This window comes from Lithobates pipiens, unplaced genomic scaffold (assembly GCF_037356315.1).
Source record: "Lithobates pipiens isolate NorthernLeopardFrog02 unplaced genomic scaffold, aLitPip1_a1.2 Scaffold_19, whole genome shotgun sequence".
Lineage (NCBI taxonomy): Eukaryota > Metazoa > Chordata > Amphibia > Anura > Ranidae > Lithobates > Lithobates pipiens.
In genome coordinates, this window is record NW_027507764.1 from 130,112,541 (window position 1) to 130,133,541 (window position 21,001).

Consider the following 21,001-nt stretch of genomic DNA (forward strand, 5'->3'; position numbering starts at 1 on the left):
ACGGCAGCAACTCAATGCATTTAAGCATCTAGACGTGGTGAAGACGACTCGCTGAAGTTCAAACTGAGCATCAGAATAGAGTTGCCACCTCATCCCTTTAAACCCGACACCTTTGAATTACACAGGTTCTGAGGCTTATTAAATGCAGATAAGGCACCAAGTGAGTTTAATTACCACCAGTAATCAGTCACAGAACTGTGAAATTAATATGTGTTTGGGTTTAAAGGGATGAGGTGGCAACCCTACATCAGAATGGGTAAGAAAGTTGATTTAAGTGACTTTGAACGTGGCATGGTTGTTGGTGTCAGGCGGACTGGTCTGAGTATTTCAAAAAGCCATGTGCGTGAACTCTCCAGTGAGCAGCAGTTGAGCGGGCAAAAATTGCTTTATTGATGTCAGAGGAGAATGGGCAGACTGGTTTGAGATGATAGAAAGGCAACAGTAACTCAAATAACCACTTGTTACAACCAAGGTATGCAGAATACCATCTCTGAATGCACAATACATCAAACCTTGAAGCTGATGGGCTATAGCAGTAGAAGACCATACTGGGTGCCACTACTGTCATATAAGAACAGGAAACTGAGGCGACAATTTACACAGGCTCACCAAAATTGGACACTAGCAGATTGGAAAAACATTGCCTGGTCTGATGAGTCTCATTTTCAGCTGCCGCATTCAGATAGTAGGGTCAGAATTTGGAGTAAACAACATGAAAGCATGGATCCATCCTGCATTGTAACAACGGTTCAGGTTGGTGGTGGTGCACTGGTGAGGGGGATATTTTCTTGGCACACTTTGGGTCCCTTAGAATCATTTGAGCATCATTTAAATGCCACAGCCTACCTGAGTATTGTTGCCATCCCTTTATGACTACAGTGTGCCCATCGTCTGATGGCTACTTCCAGCAGGATAATGCACCATGTCACAAAGCTCAAATCCTCTCAAACTGGTTTCTTAAACATGACAATGAGGTCACTGTATTCCAATGGCCTCCACATTCACCAGCTCTCAGTCCAATAGAGCACCTTTGGGATGTGGTGGAATGGGAGATTCACATCACGAGGAATGTGCAGCCGACAAATCTGCAGCAACTGCATTATGTTATGTCCATATGGACCAAAATCTCTGAGGGATGTTTCCAGCACCTTGTTAAATCTATGCCGCAAGGAATTAAGGCAGTTCTGAAGGGAAAAGGGACCCAACCCAGTACTAGCAAGGTGTACCTAATAAAGTGGCCAGTGAGTTTATTTTATAAAGTTTAAATATCATTATTTCGAGAAACACTCAAGTTAGGTTTGATATTTTTGAATGTAGGCTTCTAAATGGGCATGAGCGAAATTGTGAGTTTTCCCTTCTTTAACATTTTGAAGAGGATCAAAATATATCAGCAAAAACTTTGATATTTTGGATAAATGCATTGGCATCAATGGAAAAAGATGAAATGAAGGTGTTTTTAAGGGTGAAATTGGCTTTAAAATGGCTCCTAAATGGGCCTGCTCTTGTCCATACAACAAACCCCAATTAGCCCTATTATTTTACATTTTTATTGACAAAAACAAAAAACAGACATCAAAAACAAATATTTAAACTAACTCTACACAATAACAACCAAATACACAAAAAAGGAAAAAACCCAAATGCAAAGATTACTAAATGAAAAAACGAAACTACCTTAAATATACTGGTAAAAAACACAGCCTCTAAATGATGTTTCACCTAAAGAATTAAATGCTCATTTAGACTTTTTACTTTGCAGAAATATCACAGATGGTGAGACCAATTTAACCAAAATGACTCCACTCATCCCGACACATCCAGGGCACATCTGCTGTGTCTTGGTAGTTTCACCCTAGCCTTAAACCTATACAGCTGCCCCAATAATTAAGTCCCTATTATCGCTGGTGTTTTTATATTCTGAAGAGTCCTGAATCTGAGCCAGTAAAAATGTTCCTTGGCCCAAACAGCCCCCTCTCTAGTTCTCAGAGAAGGAAATTGCATATTAAAGAGTCATGTGATAAGACACACTTTGAAAATGCTTCAGATTCTGCATCTGGGTAAAACATAACAATTTTGAGTGACCTTATAGCAAAGTAACTCATAGCAATAGAGCTTTATGGTTTGATTCTACCTGTTTACACAAGTTAGTCTTCACATTTGTAAAATATTTGCAACTGCAAAAATATAACATACAAAGCCCTTGTACACACGGTCGGACATTCCGACAACAAAATCCATCGGATTTTTTCCGACGGATTTTGTCTGAAAACTGGCGTTGCATACACATGGTCGGACAAAGTTGACGGAAAATCAGATCGTTCAGAACACGATGACGTTCGTTCGTTATGACGGGACTACGTTCAGGCTAGTAGCCAATAGCTTTGGTCTCGTAATTTGATCTGAGCATGCGTGGCTCTTTGTCCGATCGGAATTCTCTACAAACGATCGGACAAAGTCCGATCGGATCATGTTGATGGAAAATTTTATATCCAGCTCTCAAACTTTGTTGGTCGGACATTCCGACGGAAAAAGTCAGATGGAGCCCACACACGGTGGGATTATCCCACAACATGGTCCGATCGGACATTTTCCGTCTGAATTTCCGACCATGTTTACAAGGGCAAAGACATACAGAGCTAAATAGGGGGTTGATTTACTAAAGGTACATAGACTGTTCACTTTTTAAGGGAATTATCCCCAGAACTTAGTGAACATGGTGAAGCTTTGCTGACTTCCAAGAATGAGCTTGATGTTTGTGTCAAACATAATTTCAACTCGAACATCAGGTGTTCACCCGTTCACCGAAGAGCGAACATTATGGCGCGTTTGCTGGAAATTTGAGTGCTGCGGAACGCCCCATAATGCACTGCGATCACGATGATTGGCAAAAGCATGCACCTGACCTGCATGCTTTGGCTAATCACAGCACCCTCTACTAAGAGAGCCATAATAGGCCAAAGGCAGGTTGCCTATGGCCAATCATGGCTCAGGGGGACTAAGTCCATGCCACACACTATATAAGACTGATTACACGGAGGCCCTGTGTAGTGTTGTTGGCGTAGACATAGACATAGCTTGATTTAGATTAAGCAGGCAGGTTATGCAGTTAGTGGCAGTGTATTGGATACATATATACAGTCAGTCTAGTATATACATACATATATATATATATATATATACACAGATATACAGTATCGTGTATATATATATATATATATATATATATATATATATATATATACACAGTATCTCATAATTAGCCATTTTCCCTCAAAAGTATCATGTGACTCGTTAGTGTTACAAGGTCTCAGGTATGAATGGGGAGCAGGTGTGTTAAACTTGGTGTTCAACATGGCACCTCATGGCAAAGAACTACCCGAGGATCTGAAAAAAGAAATGTTGCTATACATAAAGATGGCCTAGGCTATAAGAAGATTGCCAAGACCCTGAAACTGAGCTGCAGCACGGTGGCCAAGACCATACAGCAGTTTAACAGGACAGATTCCACTCAGAACAGGCCTCACCATGGTCGACAAAAGAGGCTGAGTGCACGTGCTCAGCGTCATATCCAGAGGTTGTCTTTTGGAAAATAGACATATAAGTGATGCCAGCATTGCTGTAGAGGATGAAGGGGTAGGGGGTCATCCTGTCAGTGCTCAGACCATACGCCGCACACTGCATCAAATTGGTCTGCATGGCTGTTGTCCCAGAAGGAAGCCTCTTCTAAAGATGATGCACAAGAAAGATCACAAACAGTTTGCTGAAGACAAGCAGAATAAGGACATGGATTACTGGAACCATGTTCTGTGGTCTGATGAGACAAGATAAATTTATTTGGTTCAGATGGTGTCAAGCGTGTGTGGCAGCAACCAGGTGAGGAGTACAAAGACAAGTGTGTCTTGCCTACAGTCAAGCATGGTGGTGGGAGTGTCATAGTCTGGGGCTGCATGAGTGCTGCCGGCACTGGGGAGCTACAGTTCATTGAGGAAATCTTGCATGCTTACATGTACTGTGACATACTGAAGCAGAGCATGATCCCCTCCCTTCAGAGGCTGGGCCGCAGGGCAGTATTCCAACATGATAACGACCCCAAACACACCTCCAAGATGACCACTGCCTTGCTAAAGAAGCTGAGGGTAAAGGTGATGGACTGGTCAAGTATGTCTCTAGACCTAAACCCTATTGAGCATCTGTGGGGCATCCTTAAATGGAAGGTGGAGGAGCGCAAGGTCTCCAAAATCCACCAGCTCTGTGATATCTTCATGGAGGAGTGAAAGAGGAGCTCTGGTGAACTTCATGCCCAAGTAGGTTAAGGCAGTGCTGGAAAATAATGGTGGCCACACAAAATATTGACACTACAGTGCAGCCGTAGTACAGTTGCTAATACAGTGCAGGCGGTGTACACATGATCTAATACAGTGTGTACAATTTCTACTACACTTCTGGTGGTGTACACAGTACACAATACAGTGCAGCCGTAGTACAGCTGCTAATACAGTACAGGCGGTGTACACATTATCTAATACAGTGTGTACAGTTTCTACTATACTTCTGGTGGCATACACAGTACACAATGCAGTGCAGCCATTGTACAGTTGCTAATTCAGTGCAGGGGGTGTACACAGTATCTAATACAGTGTGTACAGTTTCTACTACAGTTCTGGTGGTGTACACAGTACACAATACAGAGCAGCCCTAGTACAATTTTTAATACAGTGCAGGCGGTGTACACAGTATCTAATACAGTGTAGTGTGGTGTTGCAAAACAAAATATACATCATGTCCGGAATGCCACCAAGGAGAGGCAGTTGTGCACAGGCCACTAAAAGAAGGCAAGCAGCCTCTGTGTCTACAGTCAACAGTGCTGGTCGTGGACATGGTGCATCCTCTGCATGTGGCCACGGGGCACGCTTGTCCTTTTTTCTGCTGCTGGCCATGAGCCAGAACATGCAGAAGAGTTGGTGGAGTGAATAACAAAGCTGTCCTCAACCTCCTCATCCTCTGTCACCCAGGCTCAGTGTAGTTTGCGTTCCGACACAGCTGCCAAAGCGACCTATTCCACTGGCTCTTTGTACAAGTCACTCCTTCCGTAGCACCACCATCATGCACGGAGGAGGCCCCAGAATTATTCAACCACCGTGTTGGGTACATGCTGCTGGAGGATGCACAGCGATTTGAAGACACAGATCTTTGTTCCCAGGTTGAGAAAGGGAGTAACGCGAGCCTAGAGAGAGGGGGTGCCCAAGAAGGACAAGAAACTGGCAGTCATGTTCCTCCAGCTGCAGCATCCTGCCAAGTTTGCTCCAGTGATGAGCACGGAGGGGATGATGAGGTCACTGACTTGGGTGCTTGAGAGAAGAGAGGGGGAGGAGGAGGCACAACTCCAATGAGGCAGGATATCCTCTAGGGGGTAGCTCAAAGCAGAGTTCTGCCGAAAAATAATAAATTTAAAGTCAGCAGCTACTGACTTTAATATATGGACACTTACCTGCCCAGGGCACCCACAATGTCCTCCCCCGAAGCCGATCTGTCCATCGGCTTCCAGTGGAGGTGCCGGTATATTCATTAAGGGAATCAGGAAGTGAAGCCTTGCGGCTCCACAGCCTGGTTCCTTACTGTGTATGCGCTGTGGTTCGCTGTGGTTCATTACTGTGCATGATTGCACTTGTCCCTGCTGTCTTCTGGGACCTGTGTGCCTTCCAGAAGACTGCAGGGGGCGCAGGAGGGGCCGGACATGGCGCAGTTAGCTGTGGATACTGCGGTGATCTACACCCGGAAATGGGAGCAAATATCTGCTCCCCCTGAAAGGTGCCAAATGTGACACTGGAGGGCGGAGGAATCGGCAAAGCGGAAGTTCCATTTCTGGGTGGAATTCCGCTTTAAAGACAGCAACCCTACTGCATCACATCGCAGAGCTCCGCAAGTGCAGGGCGCTGCTGACTTTTAAAAGTTCCTTGGTGTGGGCATTTTTCAACACGTGTGCAGCAGATCACACCGTTGCTGTTTGCAACCTATGTCTGCTCCCCCTGAAAGGTGCCAAATGTGACACTGGAGGGCGGAGGAATCGGAAAAGCGGAAGTTCCATTTCTGGGTGGAATTCCGCTTTAAAGACAGCAACCCTACTGCATCACATCGCAGAGCTCCGCAAGTGCAGGGCGCTGCTGACTTTTAAAAGTTCCTTGGTGTGGGCCTTTTTCGACACGTGTGCAGCAGATCACACCGTTGCTGTTTGCAACCTATGTCTGAAGTGTGGCCAGAACAGCAACCACTTGGGCACCACATGCTTGACCAGACATATGACAACCTGCAATGCAGTCTGTTGACAACAGCACTTGAAAGACTCACATCAAAGAAAAAGGCAGACTTCTCCTTGCTCCTCATCTGGGATCTCCAACCCTACTATACCTTCAGTCCTATCAAAAACCAAGGAACGAAGGTATAGCAATAGGTGTCCCAAGTATGTGCAGCCAATCTGCAAATTTCTCTACCCCAGTTGCTGAACCGTAAAAAGAAATTCGGTCCCAGCCATCCACATGTTCAGCGTCTAAATGCTATCTTGGCCAAGTTGCTAGCACTGCAACTGCAGACTTTTCAGCTGGTAGACTCTGCACCCTTTTGTGAATTTGTGGAATGTGCTGAACCTTAGTGGCAGGTTCCAAAATGCCATTTCTTTTCATTTCTGCTCTACCGGCATGTGGACCCAAAAGGCCTGGTAATAGACAGGAGGGGGGACGCATGCCGTTTTTTTCCCATTCATTTTGCTGTGGTATTGTTCCAAACATGGGAAAAACTACTTTACAAGCATACTAAGGATACCCCCCCCCCCGGCATGATATTTAAAGGAATATTTCATTTTTATTGTTTAATTTTTATTGTTTTATTGTTTCACTTATAGCATTATTAAATTCATTGCTCCCGAAAAATTGCTGTTTTTAAAACTTTTTTTTTCATTGATACATGTCCCCTGGGGCAGGACCCGGGTCGACAAACACTTTTTATGGCAATAACTTGCATATAAGCCTTTAAAATTAGCACTTTTGATTTTTCTCATTTGTGTACCATAGACTTTAACGGTGTTCGCGTGTTCAAACAAATGTTTTGCCTGTTCGCATGTTCTGCTGCAAACCAAACTGGGGGGTGTTCGGCTCATTCCTACTGACTTCCATCATCCAGTCATGTGAAATCAAAAATGCTGTTTTACTATTTTCCTTGCACCTGATTGGGTATTCTTTGCAACACTCTAGGAAGTGTAAGTTCCCAATAGAGTTACTATCAGTAGATAGATGTCATGACTCGCCATCTAGATCTAGATTATATTTTTTTATCCTGGTTATGCAATTTTGCAATCTAGTCTTTAACAAATACCTGCTAAACCTGTTACTTTGTAGTGACTTTGATACTGGTGTCTTTATGGTCATTGCATTTGCACAGGTGTTCAAATATTTTAGTATTATTTCTTAAACTTTTCATATTTTTCTTTTATGGCCATCATCATTGGAAAATCCCCCTCCTTTATTTTGCCACATCGGCTCTTATGATACTCTGCCAGTGTGCCACTAGCCTACTGTTAAAATGCCCTACTGCCACCCGCTGATGTACAAGGGTAATGTAATACTCCTTTTTAATATAATTTATTCTTGTGAGCTTTCAATACAAGTTAAAGTGATTGCAAAGTCTAAATTTAGTTTTCTTAAAAATAACAAACATGTTATACTTACCTGCTCTAGGCAGTGGTTCTGCATAGAGCAGCCCAGGATCTCCCATGCTCAGGTCCCTTTTTGATGCTCCTGGCTCCTCCCTCCTGATGAGTCACAGCTCCCTGTGTCCATTCAGACACAGAGCCCCAGCTAGTCTCTCTCTGCTCATTGGCTCACTGACTATGAATGACAGCAGCGGGAACCAGTGGTACTTCGCTGCTGTCTCAGCCAATGAGGAGGAGAGTCCCAGGCAGCCGAGTCTCTTGTGCAACATCCCTAGATAGAGATGGGCTCAGGTAAGTATTGGGGGAGGGGGGCAGAGGGGGGCTTCTGCATACAAAAGGCTTTTTATCTTAATGCATAGAATTCTTTAGGATAAAAAAACTTCTGCCTTTACAATCACTTTGATCAATGGCGGCCAAACTGCTGTACTACTGACCAGAAGATCACAAATGTAACAACCATGGCCATGAAAAGGCCTATGCAGGCGTAAGAAACATGTTTTACATTTTTAGGCAATCCCTTCTGTTCTTGTAAGAACAGAAGTGCATAGCGAATTACTTTTACAAAATGCATGTAATCAAAGAAGCTTTAAAATGTATTCCCTAAAGTCAAACCTCCTGCATTTATTTTTATTTTATTTTTTTAAATATAAACGGAAACGATTTTTATTTTTTCTGCCCTCTGTCTGCCTTTGTGTGCACACCTTGCAGGGTTTATTACCTCTTTAAATCGTATACTTCTATATTGTGTATAACTGCATGCAAGACTATAGACACCCTAGCCGTGCTTACATTTATTAGACTGATAGGAGTAAAACACATTTTTTTATTGTGTTGAGGGTCTCTGAGTGAAAATCTGACTTTAGAAAGGGATCGTCCAAAATATGAGATTATTTAATTTTTTTGTATACAAAAAATAGAATGAGATACCCTTATTCTAACACTGTGTAATAATGGGCTTTATCCTCGTAGTATACTTAAGCATAGCTGGGTAAACACTTTATCACAGTAAGGGCTCTCTGAAGCAGCCAGGCAGACCACACAACTCCTGGAAGACAGCGGTCCCACAAGCGCTTGCTGTGTTTCCCTTCCACTTCAATTTGCATTGGCTCCCAGCTGACATTAGCAGGCTCCATAACAACCGCTATTTGGAGGCTTAGGACTGTTCCCTGACCACTCACAGTCATTACTTAACAACATAAATATTGGCCAGCAATGAGACTTTAATTATTTTGATTTATACTCAAATGTTTTAGGTCTGTTTTTTTTTTCAAGTGCTGTCACATAACTGCTTTTAGCTTTGGATAATGAGCACAGGTGTGCATGTGATGGACAGGGATCAATATATAGGCAATAACTGGCTGCTGAATATACTGATTCATTACATGATGAGGATTCAATGTTCTGATTGATTAATTCTAGACATACAAATATCCAGACGTGTTTGCTAGTTAGAAAATCTCCATGGCTGCCCCTATACGCACTCATGATGTTTTGCAAACCTGATCTGCGTATTACATTACAACAGTGATTTCAACAGTGCTGCAAAGAAAAGGCTGCTTTGAGCACAGTGAAAGTTTGGTGGTCCTGACTCTTTCTATATAATCCTTCGTTAGGGCTCATGTACACGAGTGTCAGCAGATTTTTTTTTTTTTTTTTTTTCAATGAAGTAGTGTAGATTACAGTTCAGAGGCTGTGTTTTATCTGCATTACATTGTGGGGTTGATTTACTAAAGGCAAATAGACTGTGCACTTTGCAGTTTCTCCAGAGCTTAATAAATTAGGTAAAGCTTCACTTTGTAAAGAGTACCCAATCACATGCAAGGAAAATGAAAAAAAAAACAGCATTTTTGCTTGCACATGATTGGATGATGGAAGTCAGCAGAGCTTCTGCTCACTTACTAAGCTCTGGAGCAGTCGCACTTGCAGAGGACAACTGCACTTTGCAAAGTGCACAGTCTATTTGCCTTTAGTAAATTAACCCCGGTACTTCTTTGGCTTCGCAGAGCCTAATGAGGTGTGCTTAGAATGCAGGTAAAACAAGTAAAATGCAGCCTTTTTTGCCAAACGCTGCATTTTCCATTTTAATCCAGCATTGCTCAAATGCATGCATTCAAATGAAAAAGTATTTAACCTCTTGTCACCCAGGTAGCACATACAGTACTGTGCAAACGTTTTAGGCAGGTGTAAAAAAATGCTGTAAATTAAGAATTCTTTTGGAAATAGAGATGTTAATAGTTTTTTTTTTTATCAATTGATTTATCAATATTTGGTGTGCCCACCCTTTGCCTTCAAAATAGCATCAATTCTGCTAAGTACACTTGCACACCGTTTTTGAAGGAACATGGTAGGTAGGTTGTTCCAAACATCTTGGTGAACTAACCACAGATCATCTGTGGATGTTGGTTGCCTCAACCCTTCTGGCTATTCCAGTAATCATCCCAATCACCTCAATGTCTGCTTATGTGCACAAATGAGGATTCTGAGACCCTGCACACAACATTTTGCTGATATGCATTGTATCCAACATCTCTTTACATCTGAAATACACTCTCTTGCAGGGCCCTGAATATTTTGTGGTTCAGGTTAGGGATCAGACATTAACCTGAATACCTGAGGCCCATTTGACATGGGGGCCCAGGCTACCTGGTGCATGACAAAGTTGAGGGGGTCCCACTACCAGGAGGGTAAACCTTATTCCAACCACCATCAACCCCTAGGTAAATCAGATTTGTACTTCAAACTTAAAATATGTGTTCAATTCTGCTTCTTATTCACCTTATTAATGACTATGCATCTTATCTCCTCTGGGCGCATAACTCTTTTAATCTTGAATTCATGGTCAGTAATGAGACATTGCAGTGGCTTACTTTTGTAAACTTGTAATAATTAAAATAAAATACAGGTATATGTTATTATGAAGTTCAATGCAGTCCACATGTTAACATAAGCCCCAAAGTAATTGGCTTAAACTTCCCAAAATATGGCTAAACAGTCTGTAACTGCCCCCATAATGCTACATGTCTGCCCTCTCCTTCCCTAGCTCCCATGCAACTCCTTTATCTTATAAAGAGAAAGAGTGGGACCTCTAAGCACCACATACCCTGGGAGATGTAACTATATTTTAAAGGGAAACCCTTTGTACTTGCAGCTGACCACAGGTAGGATGTGGATACAAGACCAGCCTTCCTGCATAAGTAGTAGTAAATTTCCTTAGATCTGTCCGTAGGTCCAGTGGTGTGATGGGGTCCAAACCGCTCCTCCTGTGTCACTCTCATTGTAAAACAAAGCTCCTAAATACCGAAATTGCTCAGTTCTTGGGGGCTGTGTATTGTGCAGAGGGCTGGGACTGTGTACTGTGCAGAGGGTGGGGGCTGTGTATTGTGGAGGCTGTGTACTGTGCACAATTATTTTATTTGACTACACTGTACTATAGATTTTAGGCGACTAAAATATGATGACCAAAATGGGACTAAAACTAAAATTGCATTTTAGTCAAACACTATGACTAAAACGAAAACACTTGCAGAAGACTAAAATTGAACTAAAACTAAAATGCCATTTTAGTCCTAAGACTAAGACTAAAACTAAATTTAATTTTTTTTGCCAAAATTACCATTGCTTCTCTCATGATTGGTTCACTGGAAACCACGTTCCTTTTGCCAATGGGAAACACAAAGACAAAAGCAAGACCACTAAAGTATACTGCAACTAGTCTTTAGTAAACTGGTACCTTGAGGTGCTCCTGCAGCTGGGCTTGGTGTTGTCTTGTGAGGTTTTCATGCTGCTTCTGAAACTCAGCAATGAGCAGCTGTTTCTGAATCTGCTGCTGCTGCTGAATCAGTAAAAGTTCTTGCTGCAGCTGCTTCTCTCTTAAGCTAGGATCTAACATAGGCATGACTGTCCTTAGATCTGTCCGTAGGTCCAGTGGTGTGATGGGGTCCAAACCTACTGGGACTTCAGTCTTCACATCTGTAAGAGAAATCAAACAGCACATAAACACACAGAGAACATAAAGAACCTCTAACAGGAACAACAATTCCTTTCATCATAAAAACATTTGCATAAAGATGAAAGAGTTTTTTTTTTTAAATCATGTCTATTATTTTAAGTTCCATGCAATGCATTTATATAGCTATGAGTAAAGATATGACCAATTTCCAGAGATCATAGTGAGATATTGCCCTGACTTAATAAGGCGGTATTTCTGGCAAATCAAACTCCAGTTTGAAAATCTTGGAAATTATCCATTGTTTCCCACACTATACAAGGATAACTTGCCACAAATCTGTGGTAGTGTTGAATTGTAAGTCAGTTGACTTGCTGCATATTTTCATTGGCAATTTGTACACTTGTAGAGCACTTGAAGCACAAGTTCTAGTTTACATTTTTCCAATTTGTAGTAAATTTGGGTGGCAGGTCTCTAGCATGAGCAAAGTGCACTGGAAAGTCTACAGCAAGAGCTCTGCAGTCTACAGCATGAACATTCAGCCACAGTGACCCCTGTGGTGGGATGACTATTGCACAACATAACTGAACCAGAACTTGCAGCAGACTTGCCGAATGTTTGCAAAAAAATTAGATCTGGATTCACGCCATGCAGACTTGCTGCCATTGTGCAACAAACTTCTGAAGCCTGGTAAGCCTAGCAAAAAGCTTAACAAGTAATTTCCAAACTTGCAGCACATTTTCTTGCTATCTGGGATAGAGACAGACTTTAATAGGTGTAGTGTAAGAAAAATTTACTCAAAGGCATCTGGAGGCTATAACCCAGAGTTTGAAAATGACTTGCTAAGCTAGACTTGCCAGTCTTCACAAGTTTCTTGCACAAAAGTCTGCATTGCATGACTCCAGATCAACTTTCTTTGCAAACATTCTGCAAGTCTCTTGCTGTTCTGGTTCCGTTATGTTGGGCAATAGTCATCTCACCACAGGGGTCACGGTGGCTGAATTGTCATGCTATAGACTTGTAGAGCTCTTACTGTAGACTCACCACTGCAACTTGGCTCTTGCCAGTGAAAATGTGAAAATCAGACTTAGGATTCAACACTGCCACAAATTTGTGGCAAGTTATCCTTGCTATTTAGGAAAGTGTGCACATGAAAGTTGTTAATCTGTTCATAAAAAAATATGCTCACAGGGAGATATATCTGGTGCCAGCCAAAGGATTGGCCAAAGTATAGAACATAGCAATTCATTATATTCATTGACATCAGTCATTCAGGGATGTCTGAGGAGGTCTGCTTTGCCCATAGACATGGAGGGCATGACCAGACCAGACCAGACAAAATCCATATCATGATCAAATGTTAATAGAGAGTCAGTACACCCATAACTCATATATTATCTCTCATGAACACAAGTAGAAACAAGATGCTCCTTCTCAGTACTCTGAAAATGTAGCCTGGCTTGTGTCAGTATTGAGAGAAAAAAAATGTGAATTGCAAATTATATTGCTATACTGCTAACCTGTGGAGGATTATTTCTAAACAAGTAAGGTTTCACTATAGGTGGTCCAATAATTCTACATGTGAGATCCAATCCAGTGATCTAATATGTTTTTTAAGAATAAATAAATAAACACATATAATGTTACAGTGAGGGCTTGAAATATGTCCCAAAGTTAGAGAAATGGTTATTGTATTGCAATATGAATACTCATTACATTGATAAGTAAATTAGTGATTGTACTCTGTGTTCAGGTTTTCAAATACAAGTAAAATAAATAGTTTGAGCAGTGCCAATGACACTTTAATACTGCCAATGTCTGCAAACCAATGGGCCAATATCTCATAATTTTCTTCAAGCGATCTAACATCTTTCAATCCTCTACAAAGTAAGCTTGGACATGCAATATTCAGTAATAACAAACAGTAATACATTTTTAAGTCAAGAAGAGTCTAGATAAGGATAATAGTAAAATACTAAATTCACCATAAAAGCAATGATTTGGAATAGTTATCTTCCATTCCCAGGCAAAAAAGCAATGTAAAGTAGCATAAAAGGCATCAAAACCCACTGATGCTCTACCACTGATTTCAGCAATTTCTACAATGTTTCAAACTGGTGAACAGTTCTGTGATCTCGTTTCATATAATACAAATTCACGGCCACTTCTGGAGCAGTTTTCTTTTCCCTTAACTTTAGCACCTGATAGTTTAAATACATTTACAAGCTATTGGGATTTGAGCACAGATATATCTTTTCTCCATTGTAACGCAAGTCAGTGACCAGACCTGAACCTAGTCACTCTCCCCCACCTTGTGTCTCTATGCCCCAGGTTGTCATGGTGTCCACCGTAGCATTTGCAGTGGTAAACCAGTATAGGACTTGCCATAAGAGGGATTACTTTGACGCAGTTGGTCAGCTTAAACATGTATTGCAATATGTGTGAATTAAAGATCCCTGTTTTTCATTGCATAGTTTGTTGGGAAGCATGTATAGCAGTGTGCATAGGGTCGATCCAGGTTTTGTACTGATCCTTACTGGTCACAGAGATTTTCAGGTAACTGAAGATCTTTAGAATGGTAATCACATGTGTTTCATTCATGAGCTTTTTATTACTATACAGCCACAATATTACTACAGTAAAATTTTGGATTGCAGGCATAATTCGTTCTGAGAACATGCTCGTAATCCAAAGCACTTGTATATGAAAGTGAATTTCCCCATGAGAAACAATGGAAACTCAGATGATTTGTTCCACAACCATGTATTCATAAGTCCTTCAGTTTATAGTCCATATAAAAAGACTATAGCAATGTGATAGATTGTGTAACCATAAAATGTCCATCTACAAATGGAAGCCTTCACAAGGGGATTAGAAGCAAAATCCAGCAGGAGCTACAGAGTATAAAAGAGAAGAGAGGCGCCTCTAAATGTAGCAATATGGTTCCATGTAATGAAGATAAAAGATTTAGCAACCCCCATGGTTGATGATTAAATGTTGTACCTTCATTAAATGTAACCATATTGCTACACTTAGAGGCACCTCTCTTCTCATTTATACTCAGTTGTGATAGGACGCTACTTGTATATTAAGACGTTACTTGTTTATCAAGTCAAAATTTATAGAAACATTTTGCTTGTCTTGCAAAACGCTCTCAAACCAAGTTACTCTCAAACCAAGGTTTTACTGTAGTATAAAACCAGACACTACATGGTGGCCTCTCTTGCAAAGGGACAACCAAGTAGCGTTTCTAATAACTTATAATTATACAGACATGAACGCACACATCGGATGGATATGCATGTTTGTGGTTATAGACCCACGACTTTGGCACTGAAGGAGTTACTTATCTTGTCTGTGTTGGGGAAAGATTATCCAGAAAAATTAATTAGGATTGAATCCTTCGGTAATAAAAAAAAAAGTATGATAAACTAAAATTGAACACGTAATATTAGTTTATATGATGACGCAAGTTGCTGAATTGTTGTTATGATTGTATAGACAACATAAAAAAAAATAACAAACATGTTATACTTACCTGTTCTGTGCAGCGGAATTGCACAGAGTGACTCTGATCCTCCTCTTCTCGTAGTGGTATATAGATCCGCTTCTTCATCACAGAACTTGACTAACAACACTGGACTATCAACACTGGAAGCTACTGGCTCCCTCTGCCTCAGCAAAGTCTGTGAGAACAAGGAGAGCTGATACAGATGAGCACAGTGCTGTGTAAGGACTAAAGTAAGTATAAGGGGAGTTTAAGGGGCATAGTGCTACCTAAACATTTTTTGCCTTAAATCAAAGAATACATTAGGGTAAAAAATGTATAGGCTTTAGAACCACTTTAAACACTTCCCGACCAGTGCATGCCGATATACATCTGCAGAATGGCACTGGTGGGCAAAAGTGCATACAGGTACGTCCCCTTTAAGAAGCGGCGCTGCGGGTGATCGTGTCTTGGAGAGGTAGAACGGGGAGATTCTTTTGTAAACAAAGCATTTCCCCGTTCTGCCTAGTGTCATTACAGAGATCACTGCTCAATGTCATAGAGAGCAGTGATCGCTGTCATGTGTGTTGTAGCCCCTCCCCCCACAGTTAGAATCACTCCCTAGGACACATTTAACCCCTTCATCGCCCCCTAGTGGTTAACTCCTTCACTGCCAGTGTAATTTACACAGTAATCAATGCATTTTTTTTTGCACTGATCGCAGTATAAATGACAATGGCCCCGTCCCAAAATAGTGTCAAAAGTGTCTAATCTGTCCACCATAATGTCGCAGTCCCAATAAAAATCGCAGATCGCCGCCATTACTAATAAAAAAATGAATTAAAAAATGCCATAACTCTATCCCCTATTTTGTAGATGCTATAAATTTTGCGCAAACCAATCAATATACATTTATTGCATTCTTTTTTGTAGAGGAATACATATCAGCCTAAGCTGAGGGAAAAAATAGTTTTTTTTTTATATTTTTGGAGGATATTTATTATAGCAAAAAGTAAAAAATATTGCTTTTTTTTCAAAATTGTCACTCTTTTTTTGTTTATAGCGCAAAAAATAAACTCCACAGAGGCGATAAAATACCACCGAAAGAAAGCTCTATTTGTGGGGAAAAAAGGACGTCAATTTTGTTTGGGTACAACGTTGCACGACTGCGCAACTATCAGTTAAATTGACTCTGTGCCAATTCGCAAAAAGTACTCTGGTCAGGAAGGGGGTAAATCCTTCCGGGGCTGAAGTGATTAAAAATCGAGGAACTCTAGGAAATTTTGTTTGGCTCCCTGTTTAGTTGAAACGCATATGTGCTTCCCAGATTGGGTAACCTCTTGAGAGGGGCCCCTGTTTTGTGGAAAGCTGCTAAATACAATTTATAAAACCAATACATTTGGTTTTATATGGGACTTCTCTCATTATATATTAGGGATCCCTACCCAGTGCCTCATCTTTAGCTCTCCTTAGGATGTCAGAAATGTATTCATTCAGATATGATTTAAAATTCACCAATTCAAAATTACTGCACATTTGTTCCCCAGGGGCCCCAAAGCCAATAATGCTTTATTATGCAAATCTCAACTGTATCTACAAAGTTACCTCTTGGCCCTGCCAGGTCTCTCACCTCACTCACTGTTGGTCAGCAAGATCACCCTCCGAAATGTTGGGTAAATAGAAAAGTACAGAAAGTAGAAGAAGGCGGGGTAAAACACTTTCATTCTAAACTGAAATAAAGTCAAGATTAGCATGACTGAGTGCTCTCTTGAGGCTGAATCGATAAGCATGCATCTTTAAGTGCCTGCTTCAACACCCAAGGGACAAGTTATTATTTTTATCTCCAAAACAGGTCCGCTTGAAAATGTATACAATACCTATTTTCCAGTAGGTTTAGGAATGTCTCATTGTATACGTTTCTTAAAGTAGTTCTAAAGGCAGAACATTTTTTACCTTAATGCCTTTCCTGCATTAAGGTAAAAAATGTTCCGGTGGAAGTATCACACTCTCAACCCCCGCCTCCCATACTTACCTGAGTCCTCTCTCAATCCAGCGCTGTGCCCACCTACAGCAGCACTGGTCTCTCTCTCTCTCCTCACAGAACAGAGAGGTAGCAGTGGGAGCCACTGGCTGCGAGTTAAATCCTGTGAGCAGAGAGTGGGGGGCAGGGCCAATCTGTGATGTTTGTGTCTATAGACACACACAGCCCAGCTCGGGAGTGGGCTTGCAGATGCACCTCCATAAGAAGCGGCTTCCTATGATGGTGCACTAAGAAGAAGAGCCTGGAGCACCAGTAGGGGACCTCAGAAGAGTCGTTTTGGAGCCACTCTGTGCAATACCATTGCACAGAGTGGGTAAGTATACTGTAACATGTTTATTATTCTTAAAAACTGAGCCTTCACAAGCACTTTAAGCGATTTTTTGGGAGGGAATCTGTTGCACAGTGTATACCTAGAGATCCTGCCAGGAACAGCACCTTCTGTGGCAAGCTGACAGTGCTAATCCATTGCTTCGCAATTAGCAGCACCATCACCAGCTTACAGTGTGCAGCCTTTCAGTTGGTCAGTTGTTCATTGGGTTACCCATCTAGTAGACCTGACAGGCAGCCCAACGACCAATTGAAGGACTGCACAAGGAAAGCTGACAATGCTGCCTCTATAGAAGGTCCTCTTACTGATTGGATCTCCAGTTAGCAGGCAACAAATTAGCAAAAATTATAAAATTAAAAGAATTATAGAGTGAAATGTGATACCAAATATACAGAAAATAGATTTTGGGTTAAAATGCACTTCAAGTAGTCATGTTAAAACACTTGGCAACCTTCTACATCTCTTTCAACTAGATTACATTTGGAAATCCTAAATAATCTTCTGTCATTGCTCAAAATGAATTATTTATTGATTTAGCGTGCACTACAGTATCCTGTATATACCACTAAAGAATAAGTAGCACACTTTCCTCCCACAGTAATTCCACCACCCACTTATATGAAAATATTTATCACCTAAACTGATGGAAGAGGGGTCGCCGGCTCATTGCAATCCAGTCATATCAATTCTAATGCTTGGCTTTTACAGCCTTTTTCTTGTCACTTCATCACAATGAATTATGTATTGAAATGTTCAGTGTCTCCACAAACTATCTCTCTCTTTAGAATAGGCTATTAAATTGACATATCGTAGGAGGTTATTTCCATGGCTAGAAATTAACAATAGCTGTATATATCAATCAAGGGCTATGCAGTTTAGGTCGACAAAAATCGAAACCTGACATATTATTGTATAAAACTGTTTCTTGGACCGGTGTTTAATATTTAAATACTTCGGGTTCGAATAAATATAAAATATCTTGCAAAGTATGTTCCTGACACATAATACAGTGGTGTGGCTGTTTATAGCTAGAAAGTATTAATACTGTAAACTCATATTTAGAAAGTAATGATGGTAGTTCTGTAAAATATAATTTTATAACATAATTCTGCAGTGCTTATGCTAACATAAGGAGGTCAGGGTAGTAAGGAGGTTAGGCTTGTCATGCAATGTTTGCTTTTAATTTACATGTAATAAATACATATAAATAAAATACATATGCATCCCTTATTTTAAAATCATATTTTAGAGGTTTCTTTTGAGTTTTATCATCTTTAGGAAAAAAATGTCAAAGTATTTTATTGAGTCTTCACAGAGATCAATAAACAACATACATGTGGTTAGCATATATATCATCAAATCGGAACAGTCTGATCCTTATCGATCAAAAAGAACAAGGTTATGAATAACAAGTCCAACAGTAGCGTACATGGTACAAATAGACACTTAACTGTATTTTTTTTCATATATGTTTAGTAGAATAGAACATAATATAACAACATCCACATGTAGGATGGGCAATTGGTACCAAGGGTCAGGGCTTCTAAAGGGAGGGGGGATTGGGGTGCAGATGGAGTAAGGGGGAGGGAAGGAGAATAAAAAGGGGTGGATGGAGAAGGAAGAATAGGGTGGTTAAGTGGCTGGAGGTAAGAAAGGAGTGGGAAAGAAGGGGGATGGTACGAAAGAGTAAGGGCTTAGGGGGTGAAGGGTGACTCACCCTTCTCCTTTGGCTAACATTGGCATTCAAGAGCGACCAGTATGCGTGTCCACGATTTGGAAGAATTACATTAAATTGACTAATTCTGGCCAACAGGACCAGGTTTTTCAGAATTTAGAGGGGGTCTCTCTGGCTTGATGTACAAGATCCTTAATTTCTGCAACATTCTTCATGTGTTTAAACCAATCGACCATAGTCGAAGAGGACTGTGTATGCCACAAAACTGGTATACACATATTCCCAGCATTGATTAAGTGGAGTACCAATGACCTGTTATACATGGTGTGGGGCAGAAGAAAAAGAGCCGGGGTCTGGTGAGAAGGTCGTAATCATGGAGATGAGGTGGTGGACCACTTTCCAGAAGGGCTGAATAGCTGGGCATGACCACCAAATTTGTAAAATGATTATATTATATTGTTATTATACACAATTTATATAGCGCCAACAGTTTATACAGCGCATTGCAATGTACAGTATAGGGGGGGACAAAACAATTACAGTACAGTTCAATACAAAAGGTACAGGAGGTCCCTGCTCATAGAGCTCACATTCTAGAGGGAGGGGGTTGTGGTACAATAGGTAATAGCTGCAGAGAATGATTTGATGGTTGCTCCTTATTGATTGCTGGTCCTTATTGCAATGATTTCCCGGGGTTTGAGACCATTTGTATATTTTAAACCCATTTTCCTATTTTCCTGGGCAGAATCATTGGAGGAGCCTTTATAATCTGTAGGAAAATGAAAGGTCCGGCTGCTGCTTTTGTTTTTTCCTCTGTGACATCTACTGAATATTTTAATAGTTAATTAACCGCTTGCCGTCCACCCCATTGTAGTTTTCCTGCTACAGGGTGGCAGCTGTGTGCCGGATCATGTATATATACGTGTTTCTGGACTTCCGCCTTCAGGGGGCACGCACGCACGCCGTCAGCAGACCGCTTCTGCTGTGATAATTCACAACAGAAGCCGATCTGCAGGTGCTGGCCACTCGAAGTCTTCCTGAACCCGTCTGTGAACAACATAGAATGGGACTTGCCTATGTAAACAAGGCAGATCGCTGTTATGACAGAGGGGAAGGAATGGATTTTGTGTTCCTGCAAAACAGAGACTCTAATCCATTGCTTTCCTTAGTAAAAGCAGGACATTATGTTTCTGAGGGGTTGTCAGTACACATTCTGTGTACAGAACACCTCCAGGCAGCCATATTGAATTTCATTTTCAGAAAACTACAGAGTTGCAGATTGAAAAGGAAAGGTAATTTTTAATAACATTCAACTACAATATGACTTGAAATTGTATAAGCTATATTTTCTCCTTGACTTTTTTCCTTAGTTGCTATTTTTCCCTACAAAAGTAGAGTTATCCTTTAACAAAGAAACTATATGTCCTCCAGAAAAGGACATATAATTTATAATATATACCATAAATTACATAAATTGCAATAAACACCCATCTAAAGTCAAAACTTTTGATTGGTGACCAGTTCTTTACCTATTACACACCAAGAAGGTGAATGTAGCTCACAGTCTAATTGTACAATCAATCAATTTTAGATTTCCCAACACCTCTTCCAAATGTAAAAAGTGGACATCCACCCGCTAACAAACAGTCCAGTACTAGTGTAGAAGAATGGCTTTAGCCTGTCGCCTCCCAAGCACCACCACTCTAATGCATTTCACCCTCCCGCTGGCTTAACCGTAGGGATTAAGCCAGTGGGAAGGTTAAACACTTTAAAGGGGTGTGGCTTAGAAGACAGGCTGAGGTTGATCTTTTACACTAGTACT

The 21,001-nt window shown here is 41.0% G+C and overlaps 1 protein-coding gene across 10 annotated transcripts in view; it reads right to left on the reverse strand.

The window, feature by feature from the left end:
• The window catches only part of HDAC9 (histone deacetylase 9), an 880,403-nt gene that overhangs the window by 292,001 nt on the left and 567,401 nt on the right, over positions 1 to 21,001 (reverse strand). For 9 of the 10 annotated variants that reach the window (XM_077491260.1, XM_077491259.1, XM_077491263.1 and 6 more), the window contains one exon: positions 11,433 to 11,671. In XM_077491260.1, coding sequence (XP_077347386.1) covers positions 11,433 to 11,671 — 239 coding nt within the window. Of the gene's footprint in view, positions 1 to 11,432; positions 11,697 to 21,001 lie in introns of those variants that run through there. The other variant, XM_077491264.1, reaches the window with a different exon arrangement.